This window comes from Cokeromyces recurvatus, assembly GCF_025118155.1.
Source record: "Cokeromyces recurvatus strain NRRL 2243 chromosome Unknown BX663scaffold_3, whole genome shotgun sequence".
NCBI classification, from domain to species: Eukaryota; Fungi; Mucoromycota; class Mucoromycetes; order Mucorales; family Mucoraceae; genus Cokeromyces; species Cokeromyces recurvatus.
The window spans coordinates 1,353,784-1,374,677 of NW_026251389.1; the positions used below are offsets into that span (position 1 = coordinate 1,353,784).

The following is a 20,894-nucleotide window of genomic DNA, read 5'->3' on the forward strand; positions in this document are numbered from 1 at the left end:
CTAATTCGCATTTGTGAAGAAGGGACCAAGAAGATACATCCCAGCTTTATTGCTTTCTTCTGTTAGCTTTAATATGCTGGGGTTCACGATTGTTTTCAGCATTTCTGATGGAGGGGTGGAGAAACGATATTCTACAAGCTTTTTCTTGTGTTCTTCTTGAAGTCTTATCATGTTATCAGTAGCTTCTTCAAGTAAACTCTGGTAAAGTATAAAATTATTACTATTCATTATTACAGATATCATTTTTTTTCGTGGAAATTACCTTCATTGACCAATAAAAGTTTATTATGTTTAACAACTCTTCATCTCGTTTTTCAAACTCTGGTTGCAGATGGAGTATTTTCTCCAACCAAAGTTCATAAACTCTTCCTTCATGCTCGTACCTAAGGCTCCATAAGTAAACAGTTTTCTCTAGACATTTAGCCGTTAATATCTTAGTAGACTTAATATAATTATATATTTGTACCTGCAGCATGAGTGAAGAAGACCTTCATCTGACCAAACTGTTCAATCGAGGCAAAATAAAAAGTGTCAGCAATCGTTTTTAACATTGATAACGCTCCAAATAACCCTTTATAGTGGTCCAATGATATCTTTGAGCGATCAGTATACCCAAAATGAGATGATGTTTCAAGTAATAAAAGCTCTAGGCGATGAATGCCATAGAGCGTTATTATTCCATCTACCTTGAATTGACCTGCATCATCTCGATACAAACCTACAGAATTCAATTGGGTAGACATTGCTTTCAATGATATTTCACCAACCATAAACTCTGATTGACTTTTTTATCTGGTTTCAAACAATGCATTGGCTGTAATCTTTAAATATAGGGTATATGTACAAATCATCGAATATTGATTCAAGCTCTTTAATATTCTGCTTTGTCCTGTATAAATTGTAGCTATTATAACAAATTATTATTAGATTTTTATAATTTATTTATGTATATTTCTTACCTAGTGTTAAATATTCCTTGGATGAATTCTATTGCTACTTCATCTTTCTCTTCAAAATTTGGAATATTTTTGATATTTCTTTTAAATTCCTTTAAATTTTCCTAAGAATGCATGATTGAAAATTCTAACCAATCCTTCCAAACACTAGAGCTCTTAAAAAAATCAATAAAAGAGTTTTTTAATCATATTTTGCCTTACTTTGTCATTCACTTTTTCTTTTTTATAGCTACTATGTTCTTTTTTTTGTGTTTCTAAACAACATTTTTTTTTAGATTTACCACGGGTTTCCTAATAATAATAAGTATAGCGTACTCACAATACACGTTGTTGCTTGCAAAATTACATTAGCATTAAAATTACTACCAGTAATTCTATTATTATCTCCAATAATGACAATACTGTTGTGTATTAATTGTTCTTTCTTTAAACAGTATGATTTTGCTATATTTGCTTTAATAGTAGCCTTGCTTGGCTATATCATTATAATTAATATATAATAATAGTAATAAGCTTTCTATATCATTACACTTACAATTTCTCTATTCCTTAAGAATAAAGAATAATGAATAACTTCTTTTGGGACCTTAGAGTTACTGATCCAGTCTAGATCACCTTTGTAGTCATTCACAATCATATTGAATTTTTTAAGCTTATTAAAACTGAATGTAGAATGAATATTATGCTGTGAAGTACAATACACTAGTTTTATTTGAAAAAACCTTCTTTATTATTTAATAAATGATGGTTTATTTCTATTAACTTTGTTGTAAAGACGACAACAATCATAACAACACTGAAAATGAATAAGATAAAATACAAAGGTAACGGGAGATAACAAAATGTCAGCGAACAGGAATATATTTTTAAATAAATGTTTTAACTCTATAATAGTATTTATTGACGAGACAAAGTAGCAAACAGAAACTCCTTGTTTTCCAGAAAAAAAAAACATTAGGAGTGTTAAAGAATGATAAAGTGAGAGTTAAATTAAAGCCCTTACATGTTTGCCAAAATCCTCAGATACTATTGGGTAATGAGAATAAACGTCATTATTTAAAAGTTTATTAGTGTATTATTCTAGTTCAACAGATGCAGTTATTTTTAATTCTTTTTTCTCTTCTTTTTCTTACAAATACTCTCTTCATTGCAAACAAACATGATCGGGCCGGGATAAGCTGATTTATTCTCTTATCTTGGCAACCACTATCTTTATACTGTAGGGTAAAAGTAAGGTATACGGATAGTTCGATTGTGAGCAATCTCTGTAGGCTTGACGGAATCTCTAATACGTGACGCAACTAAAACATGTTCCAAGAGTTGGCTTACCTGAGAATTATTACCTGATTGTAATTTTCACCAGTAAGTTGCTTATCGAGATTGCTATTGTTTAATGTGATGCTTACGAACCACCTAAAAAAAATATATAACTTTTTTATTCATTTTTTTTTTTTGTATTAATGTTATCATATTTTATAACTTCATTTCCTGACCTGTCTTATTTTTTTTTCCTTGGATCTCCAATTTCCCTTTACTGTGTGATGGTATTACCATTGCTTTATCGGGAGAGAGGCTCTTAAAAATTTATTTTAAACTATTTCCTTACTTTCCTTTTGGGATTAGTTGTACTTTCACCTTCTCGTGGTTAATCCTGTTAGTATCAAAGTTTGTTTGCTTTGAGAACCAAGAAAAGTACTGTTTTTTTTTTTGCTCAATAAAAAAGTATATATTTAAATAGGCTTTTATGTTATAAAGTTGGGAAATAATACATTAACCCTTAGTTTGATCCAACTCACATATTTGAAAAAACTCTCAGGAAAAATATGCATTGTTGACTCTTTCGAGATATTTTTTCCTGTATTAAAAACTTCTCTAAAAAAAATAGGTGTATTTTTGATTGATGATAATTCTACTGTCAACTTTTTTTTTTCCTAACTGCTAATAAATTTTCTCTATTTTCATTCGATTTTCAAAAGTAAATCACTGTAAAATCAATGCGGGTTTTTTAATTACTAAATTTGCTTAGTTGGTTCAGAAGGCTACTAAATATAACCATATTTTTTAAATTTAATTACTGACATGATAGACGCGTTTAATAAGCATAATTTGAATTGTCTTTTTTTTTATAGAGTAGTAGACAATACAAAGCTATTGATATCTGCTGATAAGACGACTACTGCAATCTTTCCCCTTTCTAATTCCTATCGGAGAATATTAAAATAAAGTATACACCATATTTGGGTATCAAAAATTAACGGAAAATGATAAATCATCTAACCAAGTTAAAGAAATATCTTATTAAATCAGCTTTTAAAAGAATAGTCTACTCATTCAAATGCTTTCTTTGGGTTCTTCTTTAACTAGAAATAATATTAAAAAAAAAACTTAGTCTCTAACTCTCAGACATATCAGGCAAAAAAAAAAAAAAAAAGGAAGAAAAAAAAAGAAAAGAAAAAAAGACACGTCACGTTTTAAAGCATATTCATTTTTTTTATTTGTGTTTTTTCTTTCCTTTTTTTTATACACATATATAAATATACACATTTCTATTCTTAAACAGTTGTATGCAACCACAACCACAATCTCACGTGTATCAGCAACATCCTGGTACTATGCCTCCACCTGGAAATATGATGCCTCCTCAAGGAATGCCACCAAATGCAATGCCATTCAGAAAACGACCTAGTGAAGTGGATACGCTTCCTAAACACATCAAGTAAATTTCTAAATTGAAAAAAAAAGAGATTTAATCTATTCATTAATAATACATGTCTATTTAGAAAGAAAAGGCCTACAGATAAAAATGTACCACCACAGGTTAGATCTATATTCATTTTTTTCCTTTAAACATAAAAACAGGAATTCTAATATTATTATTATTATTTTGCCCCTTTACAGATTGAAACGTTCATTCCAGAATCAAAATTATATCGCGAGCTAGTTGAATTTGAAAAAAAATTAGATGCGACTATCATGAGGAAGAGATTAGATATTCAAGAAGCTCTTGGAAAACCATCAAAGGTTAGCAATACCACTACATCTATATAAAGATAGAATGTGTAAATAAATAACATTGTTGTAGGTACCTCATACACTTCGTCTTTTCATTTCAAATACAGCATCAGATCAAACAGTACATACAGAGCAAGAAAATACTTTTGACTTAAACAACGGTATTACTCCTAATTGGACTCTTAGAATTGAAGGTCGTTTATTAGATGTAAGTTTTTTATTTTATTTTATTTTATTTTATTTTATTTTCTCTTCACATTTATATTGATACTAATTAAATGCTTAGTCTAATCGATCTACACCAAAAATCACCTCTTTCTTTCGTTCAATTGCTGTAGAATTAGATAGAGATCCAAATCTATATCCAGAAGGAAATTACATTGAGGTAAATACATACATCTTTTACTAATTCCTATTAATCAAATATTATTATTATTATTATTTTAGTGGCAAAAACAACCTAATTCACCCGAGTTTAATGTTGTTGAAATAAAGAGGAAAGGGGATGTTAATGTGAATGCAAAGATCATCTTGAATGTTGATTATAACCCTCCAAAATTTAAATTAAGCCCTGTCTTGGCCGATTTATTAGACGCAAAGATTGAAACAAAACCACATATTGTTATGGGGATTTGGAATTACTGTAAGGCAAGTAGTTTTATAAGAGTTACCAATATGTAGAAGTGATTAAAAAAAAACAAACCTCCCTCCCTCATTAGGCTCATAAACTTCAAGATGCTGAAGATAAGAGAATTATTCGTTGTGATAATCGCTTAGCTCAGGTAAAGTATTATATAAAGATAAAGAATGACGATAAGCTCATTCATTTAATTTAGATATTTGGATTTCCTCAACTTCACTTTTCTCAATTACCAGAATTAATTTCTCAGCATTTAAGTAGACCTGACCCTATTGTTATTAATTATACAATTCGTGTTGATAAGCCATTACATCAGTCATCAAAGGTATACGATATTGAAGTCGAGTTGGACAGTATTGTTCGTCAAAAAATGATGCATATCGTATCATCCACTCAAACGCAGAAGGAAATCAATGCTTTAGACGATAAAATTATTCAATGTGTTCAAAGTATTAATAACAGTAAAATTAAACGAGACTTTTTATTACAATTTTCAAAGGAACCTGTCGATTTTATCAATAAATGGATTGCAAGTCAAGCAAGGGATTTGGAAGTCATCTTGGGTGAAAGTGAGGTTAATTTGGAAGAATTGCGTCAATCTGACTTTTATAAGCAACCTTGGTTGAAGGAAGCTGTATTCCATTACTTGACCACGAAGGTAAAAATAGTCAGGAAAAATTAAACATAAACAAAGTATTCACTTTGCTTAATATATAGACACAACAACGTATGCAAGAATTACTTGGATTTCAACAACCTAGTACAAACTAGTCTATTTTTTTTTCTCCATACATACAAATATGTATATATGCAATAAATAAATATTAAACATGTATACATCTTTTTATTTATTCCCAAAATTGTATACAAGTAGGTTGAACATGTTTAATACTTGATACCTGTGTTAATGTGCCTGTTTTTTGATTTATCTTGAAAACAACAATGTTATCAGAATCCTTGATAATATAAAGATGTTAGAGGCTTTTATATATCTATATATACATATACATATTCAATCATATCATATATATATATATATATTACCTTATTTCCAACTAATAAATAGGATCCTGTAGGATCAATTGTAAAATGACGAGGATGTTTACCACCTGTATCTTGATGACCGACTAGAGAAAGTTTACCTGTTCTTTCATCAATCTCAAAGATCGTAATAAGATCATAACCTCGCATAGATACGTACAAAAATTTACCGTTGGGCGTGATGTCAATCTCAGAGCCTAGGTTTTCCTTCTCACCTTCAGGTAATGCGTAGATTTGTTGTATCTTTCGAAATTTACCCTCATAAGAATCAAACTCAAGCATATAGACATCATTAGAGAGCTCAGTCACGAGATAACAAAAGTTATTATGGTTAGGTGCAAACTTGAGATGACGAGGGCCTGAGCCCTTAGGAAATTCAAAGGTCGAATGAAGAGTTAATTTCCCAGTATGTTGACGATCAAATTTGTAAGTAGCCAGGACATCACAACCTAGGTCGTTAGCGAATGCATAGTGTTGAGTAATAGGGTCAAGATCGATGGAATGAACATGAGGTCCTTCTTGACGAGCAGGGACACCTCCAGAGGGCTGGTATAAATCAGCATGATTAGATATCGAAACTGCCTCGCCTATAGAAGATTCTGGGGAACCTGGGGAAATGATGGGGAAGACAGAAGTTGTGCCACTTGTGTAATTAGCAACCAAGATATAATTTCCAGTAGCATCACAGGTAACGTAGCAAGGGTCTTCACCACCTGAAGGCTGTTGGTTTATCAACCTCAACTCCCCAGTCTCCTTGTTTCGTGTATAACTTGAGACTGAACCTGTTTCTTGACCTTGAAATCCAGTAATTTCATTCACAACATACATGTGCTGGTTACTTTTATGAAGGCAAAAATAGGAAGGATGAAGAGCCTCTGCTGCTAAGCCTTTAGGTGTCAAAACTCCTGTTGATGAATCAAAGTTGTATTGATATATACCGATACTTTTATCAGTTGTATAGCCTGAGACATAAACAGACATATTCTTGTTCATTGCTTAATTTATTTTATTTTATTTTTCTAAAAAAAAATTAAAAAAAAAATGTGTATAAAAACAAAAAAGAATAAAGAACTAACTTTTCCCGCGTTTTTTCTAATTTAATGCGTATCCCCTACGGAGATTTAATATATAGTTGCTTTATATACACAAATATGTATTTTTTTTTTACTGCGTTCGGTAAAAAAAAAAAAAAAAAAAAAAAAAAAAAAAAAAGCTTCTCATCTCCGATGTATTCTTTAAAAAGCTATTAAATTGAGCTCTTCTTCTAATCATTGAAAAGTTAAATGTCTAATAATAAAGTCGTAGAAATATCTTTATGATATTTAAGTAGATGTATCAATAGTAATTTTTGAGTCTAAAGAGCTTCTTCCTTAAACATATTTCATTTTCCTAACTTAATTTTAGCAGCTCACCAAACTACTTAATAGGTTTTCTTTGTTAGTAATATTTTGTATTTTTTTTTTAAAAAAAAAGAATAAGTAGTCAAATCTTATTTTTAAACATATCTAGTCTATCACGTACAATATATATTAAGCTGTTTATTATACAATTGCTGAGAAGAGTAAATAAAAATATACTAATTAAAAATAAATAATTTATACATAAAGTTAACTCATGGATAATACAAAGAAAGGTTATATTATAGATACTCAAAGATGAGAGGCATGGCAAGGATATAGCATTATTTAATCAAACTAAAGAATAGTCGAAATAAAAAAAGGAAATAGCTCTGTTTATGTTGTTTATTAATAATATTCTCTACTAGTCTTCGGAAGGTGACTAAGTAAGTAGTAATCCCATTATGGTCTTCTTTGACTGAGACTAAAACACTAAGAAATGTTATAAGATATAGAATATAACAATACAATCATCAATAAAGTGTATAATTCACTAAATACTTAATATTGATTTATTCAACTACTTTTTTTTTATTTTTAATGTAGAAAAGAACCAATAAATATAGTGAAAATGTATATAGTCATACGTTAAGATCAATGCTTAGATGACTTATACATAATTCATTTTAAGAAATAACAATATCATTAGGTATACTAAGTAAATAAAATTCATCCAGCAGCAATTGAATGATATATGCCTTAACAGGTATAGAAGTTAATTATCCAGTTTTCCAAACTCAGTATTAAAGCTATTAACTTTATACTATTCTTGCTATAAACTAACACTATATCATGTAAAGTTTTTTCTTTCTTTCTTTCTTTTTTTTTTTAGACTGCTTAAGGTTATTGTTCTTCATATATTAACACACAAATAATTGATTTGTCATCAACACAGGGTCGAATTAGATTGTATCTTTCAATATTTGAAAAGTATTGACTTTCATCATATCTTAAATATATGTATTCTTTTATATATATATATATATACTAATTATTTATGCTCTTGACTTAACGTATTACAACGTATGGTTAAAAGATCTAAAGCTCTAAACCAGCTTGTAGACAACAGACATGAACCTGTTTTGAAGTCCGTTTATAGAAAGTATAATTTGAAACTCAATCAAAAGTGGCTATAAAAATATAAGTCACATTTTTTTTTTTTTTTTATTTGTTGAAATTTTTTTTTGTTTGATTAAAAGCACATTGTCTTCTATTCTTTTTTTTTAACTAGACAACCTCAACGATCCGCCCAACAGGCATAAAGAAAGACAACAACAATATAAAGTGGAGGAATTAAAAAAAAAGAAAGACGATAAATAAAAATGTCGAAATTTAATACACTTGAACGAGAGGAGATGTTCCGTAATCCCTCAAATGAGAAGTTTGGAACTCCTTCATTACAAGAAGTTGTTGCACCTCACCTTGAATCCTTTAATAGCATTTCTGAATTTGGTCTTGGACAACCAGGTTTATTAGACTATGCTATTAAGGACATTGGTACATTTTCCGTATTCGATAATGCGGACAATGACAAGAATTTAGATCCAAAAGGTGTCTCACTTGGCAACAAGTTAACATTTTGGCTTGAAGATGTTAAGATGCATCAACCTATGGTTAGTGAAAGAGATACAACAACACTCAAAAGAAGAATTTATCCTACTGAATGTCGTGAACGTTTAACTACATATCGTGGTAGACTTCAAGGCAAAATCTGTTGGAAAGTGAATAATGGTCCTGTTCAGTCTGAAAACCGAGAATTTGGTTTGATCCCTATTATGGTTCGTTCTAATCGTTGTAACCTTAGAGGAATGTTCCCTAAAGAATTAATTGCTCATCATGAAGAATCTGAAGAAATGGGTGGTTATTTTATTGTAAACGGTATTGAAAAGTTAATTCGTCTCTTGATTGTCCCACGTCGTAATCATGTTACTGCTATCGTTCGTAATTCATTCCAAAATCGTGGTCCTACTTACTCTACTTATGGTTGTGCCATTCGTTGTGCTCGTCGTGATCAAACAACTTTAACGAATACAATTCATTATTTGACAGATGGTAATGTTATGTTCCGTTTTGCCTGGCGTAAGCAAGAATATCTTTTACCTGCTGTTCTTGTCTTTAAGGCCTTAGTAGATACATCCGATAAAGAAATCTTTGATGCTCTATGCCAAGGCGATCTTCAAAATACATTCTTAACTGATCGTATTGAATTACTCTTGAGATCCTTCAAAATCTATTCTCTCTTTACTCGTGAACAATGCTTAAGTTACATTGGTGAAAAGTTCAGAGTCATTATGATGCTTGATGAAGATTTAACTGATCAAGAAGTAGGTGAAGCACTTCTTAAGAAAGTCGTTTTTGTTCATATGGATGACAATCGTGATAAATTTAATCTTTTGGCCTTCATGATTCGTAAACTTTACTCTGTTGTCTCTGGTGAATGTGTTCCTGATAATCCAGATGCTCCTCAACATCAAGAAGTGCTTCTTGGCGGACACCTTTACAATATGATTCTTAAAGAAAAGATTTTTGATTATTTGAATAGTATTAGAATGCAGATCCGTAACGATATTAGATTAAATCCATCCAAAGTTGACTTCTTTAACAGTAAGTTACTATTCAAAAAAAAAAAAAGAATTCACTATAAATGAATCATTTGTTAACATACTATCTGTATGTACATAGATACTTATTTCCAGAATGCTTGTCGTAAATCAAATCCAGATATTGGTCCCAAATTAGCTTATTTCTTAGCTACAGGTAATCTTGTTAGTAAGACAGGTTTGGATCTTCAACAATTCTCTGGTTTCACTATTGTTGCCGAAAAACTTAACTTTTTCCGTTATTTATCTCATTTCCGTTGTATCCATCGTGGTGCTTTCTTTGCTGAGCTTAAAACAACATCAGTTCGTAAGTTACTTCCTGAAGCCTGGGGTTTCCTTTGTCCTGTCCATACTCCTGATGGTGCACCATGTGGTCTTTTGAACCATTTAGCCCACAAATGTAAGGTCATCAACGAACCTCTTGATGTTGCAAATATTCCTCGTCTTTTAACAGCCCTTGGTGTATCTCAAAATTTCCTTCACACTATTAATCGTCCTGGAGATATTGTTGTTATGTTGGATGGTAAGATTATTGGCTGGTGTACACCTGCTACTGCTGCTAAGGCAGCTGAGAGCTTAAAGGTATGGAGAGTGAATAATGAAAACAAAGTTCCTTTCGATCTTGAAATTGCCAATGTACCTAAAACTTATGGTGGTGAATATCCTGGTCTTTATCTATTCTCTAGCCCGGCTCGTATGATGCGTCCCGTGAAATATCTTGGTAATGGTAAGACTGATATGATTGGTACCTTTGAACAAGTTTATATGGATATTGCCTGTATGGATGATGAAGTTGTTCCTGGTGTAACTACTCATCAAGAAATTGCCCCCACTCATATTCTTAGTGTTGTTGCTAATCAAACACCTTTCTCTGATTTTAACCAATCTCCTCGTAATATGTATCAATGTCAAATGGGTAAGCAAACGATGGGTACACCATCTACTGTTATCAATCATCGTACAGATAATAAGTTGTATCGTATCCAATCTGCACAAACACCTGTTGTGAGAACCGAACTTTACAATCATTACGGTCTTGATGGTTGGCCACAAGGTAATAATGCCATTGTTGCTGTTATTTCATATACTGGTTATGATATGGAAGATGCTATGATTTTGAACAAGTCAGCACATGAGCGTGGTTTTGGTTATGGTACAGTTTATAAGGCAGAAACAATTGATCTCAACAGTATGCGTTCTCGTGGTGAACCAATTACATATAGATTTGGTCTTGACCCTGTTAAAGGAAAGAAATATCGTAACAAGCTTGGAGATGATGGTTTGCCACACATTGGTGCCCATTTAGTAGCTGATGATCCTATTTGTTCTTATATTGATGAGTCTACAGGCAGAAATATCATCAAGAAATACAAGGGACCTGAAGATGCCTATGTTGATGAAGTCCGTATTTTAGGTGATGATTCAGGTAATGGTGAGCTTCAAAAAGTTCATATCAAGCTTCGTATCACACGTTCCCCCGTTATTGGTGATAAATTCTCATCTCGTCACGGACAAAAGGGTGTCTGTTCACAGAAATATCCAGCTATTGATATGCCATTTACAGAATCAGGTATGCAACCTGACATTATTATTAACCCTCATGCTTTCCCCTCTCGTATGACAATTGGTATGTTTGTTGAGAGTATTGCTGGTAAAGCAGGTGCTCTTCATGGTATTGCACAGGATAGTACACCATTTAAATTCAATGAACAAAACACAGCAGCTGATTACTTTGGAGAACAATTAAGAAAGGCTGGTTATAACTATTATGGTAATGAAGCAATGTATTCTGGTATTACTGGTGAAGAATTAAAGATGGATATTTATATTGGTGTAAGTATATTTATAGTAATTGGTTAAGATATAGAAAGAAAAAGAAAAAAAGACTCAAGCATGTACATACATTTATACATCTGTTTTGTTGTAGGTCGTATATTATCAACGTCTTAGACACATGGTGAATGATAAATTCCAAGTCCGTACAACCGGTCCAGTACATAACCTTACTATGCAACCTGTTAAAGGTCGTAAGAGACATGGTGGTATTCGTCTCGGTGAAATGGAACGTGATTCATTAATTGCACATGGTACAAGTTACATTCTTCAAGATCGTTTAATGAACTGTTCAGATTATAGTCAAGCATATGTATGTCGTCTTTGTGGATCATTAGCTTCACCCATTTGTACCAAGATAGTGTCAACTTTAGGCAATCGTCGTACATATGAATGTAAGACATGTGGTACAGCAAAGGGCATTGATTTGATTGCTATTCCTTATGTATTCAGATATCTTACAACTGAATTAATGAGTATGGGTATTAAATTAACTTTAGGCATTAAACCTTAGAATCTATGTTAAATATTTTTGACTTGTTGTACAATAAATGCATTTTCTTCTCTCTCTTTCTTTCTTTTTTTATTTTATTTTTTTTTTTTTTTTATTTATTTATTTCTTATTTGTATCGGTCTTTTATAGAAACAAAGGATTCTATTGGTAAATTATGCAGAATACTAATAAACATTATACAACACACATCATCTTATTTTACCCTTTTTTGCTCTCTCCTTTTTATTTTGTTTCTTTTTTTTTTCCTTTTTATATACATATACATATTCATATTTATATGTATATATATTTGTATATATACGTATTATATTATATATTATATTATATTATATATAATTATAGAGGAGAAACAATTGGGAAACTTCTTTACGCTAATGACGAATGGCAACAAGTTTGAGCAATTACCATTTGAACTTATTTTAAAAATAAGTGAAAATTTAAGATATCCAGATATTTGGTATTTAGGTGCTTGTTCTCGTAAAAGTCGACTCCTATCTCATCAAGTACTCCAATCAAAATATCAAATTGACTTGCTGATAGAACATGGGAAAAGTGTCTGTAGCACCTTTGACCATTTGATTCATGCTGCAGTGGCTTACTTGGAAAGACATGGAATAATCAAACAAGATTGTAATAGATTTCTTATTGATCCTTTTGTCTTACAATCTGTCGCAAATCATATGGCTATCGCTATTAATGACAGAGTTATCCAAGCACAAGACAAAAATGATTCATTGAGTTATTTGTTAGATAAAACTTTAAGGATCATTGTTGACCATCACTTATTAGATCCTGACTTGGGTGATTATTCAATAGATAATACCAACAAGTCAACTTCTGTTGAAAGAAAACTTTTTCTTAATGATCGTGAATGGAAATTACTTCATCTGCAACCAGAGGAATCATCCTTAACATGTGTGCTGTTGGCAGATTATTTAGCAGTATTACATGAAACATTAAGCATCATATTTTATGATGCCTGCTTTTCGTCAACTCATTGTCGTTTATTAATCATGCAACTTCAACGTCAACTTACCTCTATCCGCCTTTCTTATCAAGACTATCATATTGAACGCCTATTACCCATTGTTGAATTACCTGGAATCATGATAGATGATAAAATAATGAATGCAGCCCTAAAAGAAAAAAGTAGAGAATTTATCCTTTTAATTCAGTTTTTATGTGCCTTGATACAAGCTGATTTACTTTCATCAAGTGATGTAGACCAGTTTGTAAATTCACATGTTCATCGTTTCTTTATAACGCAGCCTTGTGATTTGCGTTACACTGTTGATTCATCAGTACCTGATGGTATCCTTACGATCCTATTACGCATTTATAATAATCATCATCATAATCATCATAATCAAGAATTGACAATTAAGCATGATATAAACACTAAATATTCTTTTTCTTATCTTTGGAAACTTTGGCTTAATGAAATCCAATTAAGACTTCAAGTTTTACTGGATATTTTGCGTTTTCTAATTATAAAGAATATTGCTAATAGCAATAGACGACATGGAGTTGAACATATTACTGGTTTACTCGAAGAAACTATTCATGCTCTCTCAATAACTTCAACAATCTATAAAACTGCTTCTTCAACAACATTGACAAATTCAACATAATATATATATATATGCCTATTATATGGAATGCGTTTAATATACATACATACATCCATGCAAATATATATATATTTATTTATTTATTTATTTATTTATCTATTTATATATAAAGAAAAAAAAAGGGGGGAAGGGAATTCACATAGTCTGTATACTCTTCTCATGCTAAGGGAGATATAAGTAAGCTCCATTTTTTAACAAATCTATCAATTCTTGGGCATTCAATAACCATTATAGAATAATATGAATTTAGAAAGGCCTTTACTACAAATGACAAAGCTTCTTTTGATTTCTGTATCATTTCTTCATTTGAAATTATCACTTTATTTCCAAAGTAAAGGACAGTACAAGCCACTGATAAGACATCGATCAACTTTTTGGTTATATATATATAGATAGATATATAAGTAAATAAATAAGATGATATACATATATATATATATGTGTGTGTGTGTGCGTTTATTTTTTGCTTACTTGTGGTAAAGTACAATAATCTTTTTCATTTAATAAAAGTTGAATGACTTGAATAAATCCATAAGCTGCATTCATACTACTATAAAGACCTCGTTCGACTTTTTCATTCCCTTTATTTGTGGCTTGGTCATTAAAATAATCTGTCCATTCTTGTTGTCTATCAAGGATAGACCCCCATCTAGTTTGATCTTCTTCAAATCCTTTCAACATATGCTGCTGATGCAATCCCAACATGTTTGTAAAATAGAGAGCATGAAGTCTCAACGCTAACTGATCCTCAAGCGTATACTCATTAGAAGACGGTTGACGTTTATATAAAAATGTCTTTAGATACTTTGATCTCCAACGATTTAAGCGTTCATGTGAATGACTTAAATTTGAGGATGAGGCTAAAGTCGTATTTTCCTTTATCGTTGCATAAGAAGTGGCTAAGAGGATATGTAAACCTTTTATTCTGAACTTGGCTGCCTTTATAGAGAGTTCGTCTTCTTTAGCATGATGGTCTCTCGTTTGAATCCTTTTTAAAGATGCTTTTACATCACAATATCGAATAGTAGTAGGTGATTGATGAGTATGAAACTGATTCGTTGAAAGTAAAGCAAACGACCAATCTAAATCTGTCATCCAGACAAAGAGTCGATGCAAATCTATGTCTTCTTTATTAAATGATGATGATGATGATAATAAAAGTTCCATTTGTCTTTGAGCCAAGGAAAACAAATTACGCGCCTCTCCTTCGTATCCAGATGTCATTAAATATTGATACATAATAACAAGTGTTTCAACTGTGATGACATCTATAGAATCAAATTCGACAAGTTCAAAGGCAACCTTGTAAGCATCTTTAGCTAAGGACTGCATAAGAAGGCTATACATACTAAATCTCTCAGGATGACAAATCAAGGCATGTAATGAACTATAAGCATAGATAGCACATAGATAAGCTCTTTGCTTTATCGATAACTTTTGAAATCTGTCTAATCGAGACTGTAGACGTATGGGTGAGATACAGCAATTAAAATAAATATCTATCAAGAGATCAAAAATAAAGTCAGGATAAGTCCACTCAAGTCGTTGATAGATTACTTCTTGATCATCATCATCATTATTATTATCAACATTGCTATTATGTAATGAAGTTATAGTTGGGCTATGAAGATCGTGGTAAACAGATCTTGTTGTTGAAGAGAAAAAGCTATTCTCTGTAAAACACGATGAAGATGAAGATCCAAATGTGAATAAAGTTGGCTTAAAGGGTGCTTCTAATTCACTTGCCACAGGATCTGGAAGTTGGTTTCGAAGGTCCATGAGAGCTGAATAGAGTTCACTTAAGGTTTGAATATTAGTATCGAATTCAAATATAGATGCTCTTTTTCTCTGTGTCGTCCATCCATTAGGTAATTTTATAGTAGATTTATGATTAAAAAAGAAGTCAATAGGTGTTTCATGATTGGCGATAGAGTATGCCTCTGCAGAGTGTGAAGGGGGATTTTCAGTCGTATTTTCACTTTCCATTGTCGTATCTAAAAATGAGGATAACATATTACTTTGCTTTAATTGATTGTTTTTAACATCTACAAGTGATATATATATATATATATATATATATATATGTCAATACTTTTTAGTAATCTCCCTATTATATCTTCATTATGTATTCTTATTTTGTATGACTTACCAATTCTACTCACTATCATTATTTATGAAACAAAAAAAAAGGGAAAGGGGAAAGAAAAATCAAATAAAATAGAAATGTAGTTGTACTTGAAAATTCAAATTTCTGCATTATTTATATCAACTAATTATGAAACATTTTTCCTCTGTGTACCTGAAACTATTTCTTAAAATAATGGCTTTCGTCTCGACTTTACACCTCAAATGCTAGCTATTCAGGTTGATAAATAAAAAAGTAACAAAAAGGCATGTCTTCAAAATGTTGGCACTATATCTCTTTATTATTACTATTATTATTATTATTATTTTTGTATTACTGGGGAATATTATTAAATATTAGTCAATGCTTATTTCTAACAAAAATATATATAGTCTTGTCATTATTTTAATAATACAAGATATAGTAATATGTAATGAGTTTAATTTAATATTTATTTAATAGCAATAGTATAAATTAGTGTGTCAGCTAAAATACTACTATTTAACCTGTATAGTGATTAAAGATATTTATATAACGAACTTTTATTACAAAATATACAAATGATATTTTTACAAATATTATATAATTTATTAGATTTTTTATTCTTCATATTTATATATGTATACATATATGTATTGACTCTTTTATACTAAATCTGGTCTTTTTCTTCTTCTAATATTTTGAAGGTAGCATATTATCATTAATTAACTCTGGAGCTTCTTCTAATACAGCCATCATACCCATAAACATATGAGGCGTAACATGACAATGTATAGCCCATATACCAGGATTATTCTATATATATATATATATATATATATATATAAATGTAGTTAGAACTATTTATATACGTAAACATAATCATACTTACAGCAATAATTCGAATCTTTGACCAACCGCAACCACGATGCTTTTTGTCTTTATTATTATTAAGAATTTCTTCGTCACTATCTACATATACTAGAGTCAAATCTTTAGCTATAGGAGTAGGTACGTTGCGTATATGTCCATCCCGTTTTTCTATATATTCACCATGTCCATAAGCAATCTCCCAATGAAAGTGACCATGTGTATGCCATGGGTGATAACGACAATTATCATTATTATCCAGAGTTGTTTGAAGAACAATGTCTACAATCTCTTGAGACTGTAGAGGATACGTCTTAAGCACAGAGTCATAACCAGTAACTCGATCTCTATTACGGGGATTTGGCAGAGGTCTAGTTTTATTTAATACATCATATAAAAGTACGCTTGTATGGCCGCTGTCTTCAGTATGTGCTTCATTATTTACATACCAGTGTGTGATATTATTAATGCTCTCTGTTGAAGATCGAAGTAGGATTGTCCTATTACTTTTCACTTTTTTTGATGCAATATGATCAACACCATAATAAGGTACTAAATGATTCCAATACCAATGGTGAGTATCATCGGCTGGAAAAACTGGTTGGTTCTCCGGGGCCGAAATGATTCTTGTACCTGAACGTTGATTCGTTTGAGGATTAAAATACCAAGCCTTAAAAGAGCTTGCCTTTTTTTGATATCGCATAATAGCATGCCCATTTGTCATTCTAATGTTAGAATCAACTAACCGTCGTTGGATATTAATACCATAATCTCCTGGAGCTTGGTCAGTTGTAATAAGAACAGAGAATCGCTGAGCTGGAGATACCTCAAGATAATCAACTTCATAGGGTTTCACATAATTGCCATCAACTTCAATGACCTTCATTTTATGACCAGCTAAAGCAAAGCCTATAGTACGGAATATTAACCCACCAATAATACGAAGACGCAAAGTTTTTGAAGGCTCAACTGGAATAATTGCATACCCTTTACAGGAATTATCAATATCAATTTCTTCATTGTAGATACCTTGGCCGTTGATCAAGATTGTATCCGCATCAATGAGTCCCGCAAAATTAGTGCCTAAGAAATACTCTTCAAATTGACCGGTATCTGCATGAAACCATTCGCTAATTAGAAGGGTATGCTCATCATGATATTTGAAAGGACCATCTTGTACCATTGCCTTATTACGATGATTTCCTTTTTTATAAATAGGAGAAGATTTGGGGACGGCCCTTTCAGATTCATAGACAATGATAGCACCATATACACTCATTTCCTTAAGACCAACATGAGCATGATAAAAGTAAGTACCTTCCTGATTTACGACGGTAACGTCGTGTAAAAAGCATTCACCTGGAGCAATTGGTCTTTGTGTTAAATAAGGAACACCATCTGAACCGGGAGATCCTATTTGAAGAATACCGTGCAAATGAACAATAATATCCCAACCTACACCACCATTAATGCGCGTATCAGGTTCAATATTGTTACATACATTCAATAAAACGCGATCTCCCTTCACTAAATAGATTGGGGTTCCGGGCAAACGATTGTTGACCATAAGAACTGAGGATTGATGATCAGAGCAGTCTGCATTGTATCTTTTACTTGTAATATTTAGTTGATAGTAACGAGTATGTGGATACTTTTGATAGCTAGTAGTATTATTATTATCTTTAAGGTTACCAATGGCATCGGATATATGAATACTTAGAAATAAAAGTATTAAAAAAAGACAATACTCCAATGCCTTTTTAATACGCATATCTTCTGGCAACAAAGGAACGTTTGTATAAGATTATTATTTCTTATTGTATATCATTGTCTTTATATACTCCTTGTTGAAAAAAATTATTGATTTTTTTTGGTACCTTATTCTATTTATTTCTTTCATGTTATATTTAGATATCTTCTTTAATTTTTAAAGGTTCTTGTCAAAATCTGGTTTTATGCAATAGAAATAAGACACGGATAAATTATTTCCTTTTTTAAATTGAAACAATTACCGAATCTTGTAAAAGTTTTATTCATTTTTTTTTTCCAGCCATTATCCACAAATACTTTTTTTTTTTTTTTTTTTTTTTTTTTTTTTTTTTTTGTTAGCGGACATAACTAATGAATGAAAATGTTATTGGAACCTCTTCTTCTCTAGAGGCTATGGACTTGTCTAATGAAGATGAATATACCTCTATAAATGAACAAAAGCAATCACCATCATTGGAAAAGGATGAATTTTCAACTCAATCTGCACAATTTCCATTACCATCACAAAATACTATTCCCACTTATTCAAAAGAGTCACCTATAAAGATTAGAAAGAAGCCAGGAAGAAAACCTAATCCTGCTTCACCTGCACTTCGAAAAGCACAAAATAGAGCAGCTCAAAGAGCATTCAGAGAACGTAAAGAGCGACACATGAAGGATCTGGAAACGAGCATTCAAGACATTAAAGCACAACGGGATAAATTATTGCAAGAGAATCAAAAAATATCAAGTGAAAATGAAATTCTGAGAGCTGAAAACTGGTATTTAAAAGGCATCGTATTATCATTACAACTTGTCTGTTTACAGCATAATCTTGTAATTCCTCAACATTGCCCTCATGTCAACCAACAAACACTTTCTGTTATAGCTCAATCGATTCCTGAATCGATCGCTTCATATTTAAATGTAAGCTCTAAGAATCAGCTGAAAATATCACAAAATATGCAGAATGATAGTCATGACTGTTTTCAACAACAACAGCAGCAGTCTCAGCGGCAACAGTCTCAACGCTTTCCAAATCAACGATTGGCTACAGGCTCAATTATCATTACACAGGATGGAGTGCATACTGTAAATGATCATTTATCAAAAGCACCACAAACTTCACGAACTAATAATAGCTGGTCTAATCAAACTCAATCCATATCACCATTAACAACATCTTCTTTTGAACAACAACAAAGCACTATTTATAACTCATCAATAGCTAACTCAAGCAATACACAAGGGAATATACAAGATGAATTCAATAATATGCCTTCTCTATCACCTATCAGTTTAGCTGAGTCAGATGATAGTAGATCTTGTTCACCCCAGAATACATTTAGTCCTGAAATCCTTCAAGAAGTGCATCCACCTCACCCTACTGCTACTATGCTTCCAAATGAGCCTATCACTTCCAACTTAGCAGCAATTCAGACGTTACGTCTTCGTCTAAGATTACAATCCGCTTGTGTTCGTATGAAATCTGTATCTTTTGCCATTCAGCCTACCTTATTACAGGTAAATTTGTTATTTTTTTTATCATACCTACACGTATAAACTAATATTTATTTTATTTTATTTTTCGCACATAGCTTACAATTCCACATGATCCTAGAATTGATTTAATCCCAACTCCTCATATGCGTGATAGAATGATTTTATATAGAGATTTATTTGATTTGGATGATTGTTTCCGTTGCTTATTATCAGGTTCAGTATTCCATGGAGGAGATCCTGCTGTGGCAGGCAATTGGCAATTACCTGCTGAATTCTTTGAGAAATATTGGTTCCTTACTATTGATTATAATTTAAGAAGATATACAAATGAATGGAGAAAGAAACAAGGCTTAAAAGAAATACCTGATTTAAATAAGGATGAAAATTTAATGTCATCTGCAGCAACAACGCCATCACCACCGCCACCACCACCACCGCTACTACCACAACAACAACTCACTTCATTCAATGAGCCATTTAATCTACAATATTCTCCACCACAGCCGCCGATGTATATGAATCCAACAACAACATCAACAACAACAACAACAACAACAACAACAACAACAACAGCAGCAGCAGCAGCAGCAGCAGCGGCAACTACTACTAACACAGTGCCAGTAATGGCATTAAATTATGAAAATAAAATCAACCAATTCACTGCATATGACGATGAATTATCAAATTATTTTGGTTTACAATTAAATATGAATACTTCTTCACAATCAAACCAAGAACAAATGTCTCATATTACACCGGTTCAATTAACAAATAGTTATGGAGTTTTTAATAGATCAACAGGATTAAATAATAACGCTGTCTTTTCTCAGAACAATTCAACTAATCTATTTTAACATTGCTTTTCCTCTTCTTTCTACCCCCACCCCCATCCCTCTTATTACTTCATTCTTATTACATTGTTTTGTATGTATTACTTATTTGATAAAGGCATTTTGTTTTATAACTTTAAATTTTAGTGGTTGCCCTTTTTTTATTTTGTTTTTTCAACATGAACTGTTTTAGACAATAAGGGTTGCTACGGCA

General features: G+C 31.6%; 8 protein-coding genes across 8 annotated transcripts; 4 read left to right on the forward strand and 4 right to left on the reverse strand.

The window, feature by feature from the left end:
• Positions 1-743, reverse strand: BX663DRAFT_466981 (uncharacterized protein; the record flags this gene model as incomplete). The annotated part of the gene is made up of 3 exons (XM_051524068.1): positions 1-198; positions 263-411; positions 467-743. 3 exons carry the CDS (start codon positions 741-743, stop codon positions 1-3), a joined length of 624 nt encoding a protein of 207 aa, XP_051386771.1.
• Positions 744-3,468: 2,725 nt separating this feature from the next.
• On the forward strand, positions 3,469-5,461 carry BX663DRAFT_497579 (uncharacterized protein). The gene is made up of 9 exons (XM_051525932.1): positions 3,469-3,672; positions 3,737-3,773; positions 3,855-3,977; positions 4,039-4,176; positions 4,255-4,353; positions 4,416-4,616; positions 4,688-4,750; positions 4,805-5,266; positions 5,326-5,461. The coding sequence occupies exons 1-9, from the start codon at positions 3,521-3,523 to the stop codon at positions 5,377-5,379; spliced, it is 1,329 nt and encodes a 442-aa protein (XP_051386772.1). The 5' UTR covers positions 3,469-3,520; the 3' UTR covers positions 5,380-5,461.
• Positions 5,457-6,691, reverse strand: BX663DRAFT_466989 (Lactonase, 7-bladed beta-propeller-domain-containing protein; the record flags this gene model as incomplete). The annotated part of the gene is made up of 2 exons (XM_051524069.1): positions 5,653-6,691; positions 5,457-5,564 (listed from the first exon to the last, which is right to left on the reverse strand). The coding sequence occupies exons 1-2, from the start codon at positions 6,640-6,642 to the stop codon at positions 5,457-5,459; spliced, it is 1,098 nt and encodes a 365-aa protein (XP_051386773.1). The 5' UTR covers positions 6,643-6,691.
• A 1,533-nt stretch (positions 6,692-8,224) lies between these two features.
• On the forward strand, positions 8,225-12,049 carry BX663DRAFT_497586 (uncharacterized protein). Its single transcript, XM_051525933.1, has 3 exons — positions 8,225-9,650; positions 9,729-11,479; positions 11,574-12,049. The coding sequence occupies exons 1-3, from the start codon at positions 8,369-8,371 to the stop codon at positions 11,991-11,993; spliced, it is 3,453 nt and encodes a 1,150-aa protein (XP_051386774.1). The 5' UTR covers positions 8,225-8,368; the 3' UTR covers positions 11,994-12,049.
• Positions 12,050-12,072: 23 nt separating this feature from the next.
• BX663DRAFT_497587 (uncharacterized protein) lies at positions 12,073-14,118 on the forward strand. Its single transcript, XM_051525934.1, has 4 exons — positions 12,073-12,140; positions 12,336-13,801; positions 13,875-13,994; positions 14,096-14,118. The coding sequence occupies exon 2, from the start codon at positions 12,368-12,370 to the stop codon at positions 13,622-13,624; it is 1,257 nt and encodes a 418-aa protein (XP_051386775.1). The 5' UTR covers positions 12,073-12,140; positions 12,336-12,367; the 3' UTR covers positions 13,625-13,801; positions 13,875-13,994; positions 14,096-14,118.
• BX663DRAFT_497592 (uncharacterized protein) lies at positions 14,075-15,841 on the reverse strand. The gene is made up of 2 exons (XM_051525935.1): positions 15,774-15,841; positions 14,075-15,669 (listed from the first exon to the last, which is right to left on the reverse strand). The coding sequence occupies exons 1-2, from the start codon at positions 15,790-15,792 to the stop codon at positions 14,081-14,083; spliced, it is 1,608 nt and encodes a 535-aa protein (XP_051386776.1). The 5' UTR covers positions 15,793-15,841; the 3' UTR covers positions 14,075-14,080.
• A 519-nt stretch (positions 15,842-16,360) lies between these two features.
• On the reverse strand, positions 16,361-18,496 carry BX663DRAFT_540480 (Cupredoxin). The gene is made up of 2 exons (XM_051530750.1): positions 16,621-18,496; positions 16,361-16,544 (listed from the first exon to the last, which is right to left on the reverse strand). Exons 1-2 carry the CDS (start codon positions 18,367-18,369, stop codon positions 16,422-16,424), a joined length of 1,872 nt encoding a protein of 623 aa, XP_051386777.1. The 5' UTR covers positions 18,370-18,496; the 3' UTR covers positions 16,361-16,421.
• A 206-nt stretch (positions 18,497-18,702) lies between these two features.
• On the forward strand, positions 18,703-20,827 carry BX663DRAFT_558396 (uncharacterized protein). The gene is made up of 2 exons (XM_051531807.1): positions 18,703-19,871; positions 19,946-20,827. The coding sequence occupies exons 1-2, from the start codon at positions 18,720-18,722 to the stop codon at positions 20,702-20,704; spliced, it is 1,911 nt and encodes a 636-aa protein (XP_051386778.1). The 5' UTR covers positions 18,703-18,719; the 3' UTR covers positions 20,705-20,827.
• Positions 20,828-20,894: the final 67 nt, after the last annotated feature.

Bases quoted from the DNA above. Each gene is read 5' to 3' on its own strand.
- BX663DRAFT_497587 (XM_051525934.1), top strand. From the start codon at position 12,368: ATGACGAATGGCAACAAGTTTGAGCAATTACCATTTGAACTTATTTTA.
- BX663DRAFT_497586 (XM_051525933.1), top strand. From the start codon at position 8,369: ATGTCGAAATTTAATACACTTGAACGAGAGGAGATGTTCCGTAATCCC. The intron at 9,651-9,728 runs GTAAGTTACTAT...GTATGTACATAG, and splicing joins CAAAGTTGACTTCTTTAACA to ATACTTATTTCCAGAATGCT. The intron at 11,480-11,573 runs GTAAGTATATTT...GTTTTGTTGTAG, and splicing joins AGATGGATATTTATATTGGT to GTCGTATATTATCAACGTCT.
- BX663DRAFT_558396 (XM_051531807.1), top strand. From the start codon at position 18,720: ATGAATGAAAATGTTATTGGAACCTCTTCTTCTCTAGAGGCTATGGAC. The intron at 19,872-19,945 runs GTAAATTTGTTA...TTTCGCACATAG, and splicing joins TTCAGCCTACCTTATTACAG to CTTACAATTCCACATGATCC.
- BX663DRAFT_497579 (XM_051525932.1), top strand. From the start codon at position 3,521: ATGCAACCACAACCACAATCTCACGTGTATCAGCAACATCCTGGTACT. The intron at 3,978-4,038 runs GTTAGCAATACC...ACATTGTTGTAG, and splicing joins CTCTTGGAAAACCATCAAAG to GTACCTCATACACTTCGTCT. The intron at 4,617-4,687 runs GCAAGTAGTTTT...CTCCCTCATTAG, and splicing joins GGATTTGGAATTACTGTAAG to GCTCATAAACTTCAAGATGC.
- BX663DRAFT_540480 (XM_051530750.1), bottom strand. From the start codon at position 18,369: ATGCGTATTAAAAAGGCATTGGAGTATTGTCTTTTTTTAATACTTTTA. The intron at 16,545-16,620 runs GTAAGTATGATT...ATATATATATAG, and splicing joins CAAAGATTCGAATTATTGCT to AATAATCCTGGTATATGGGC.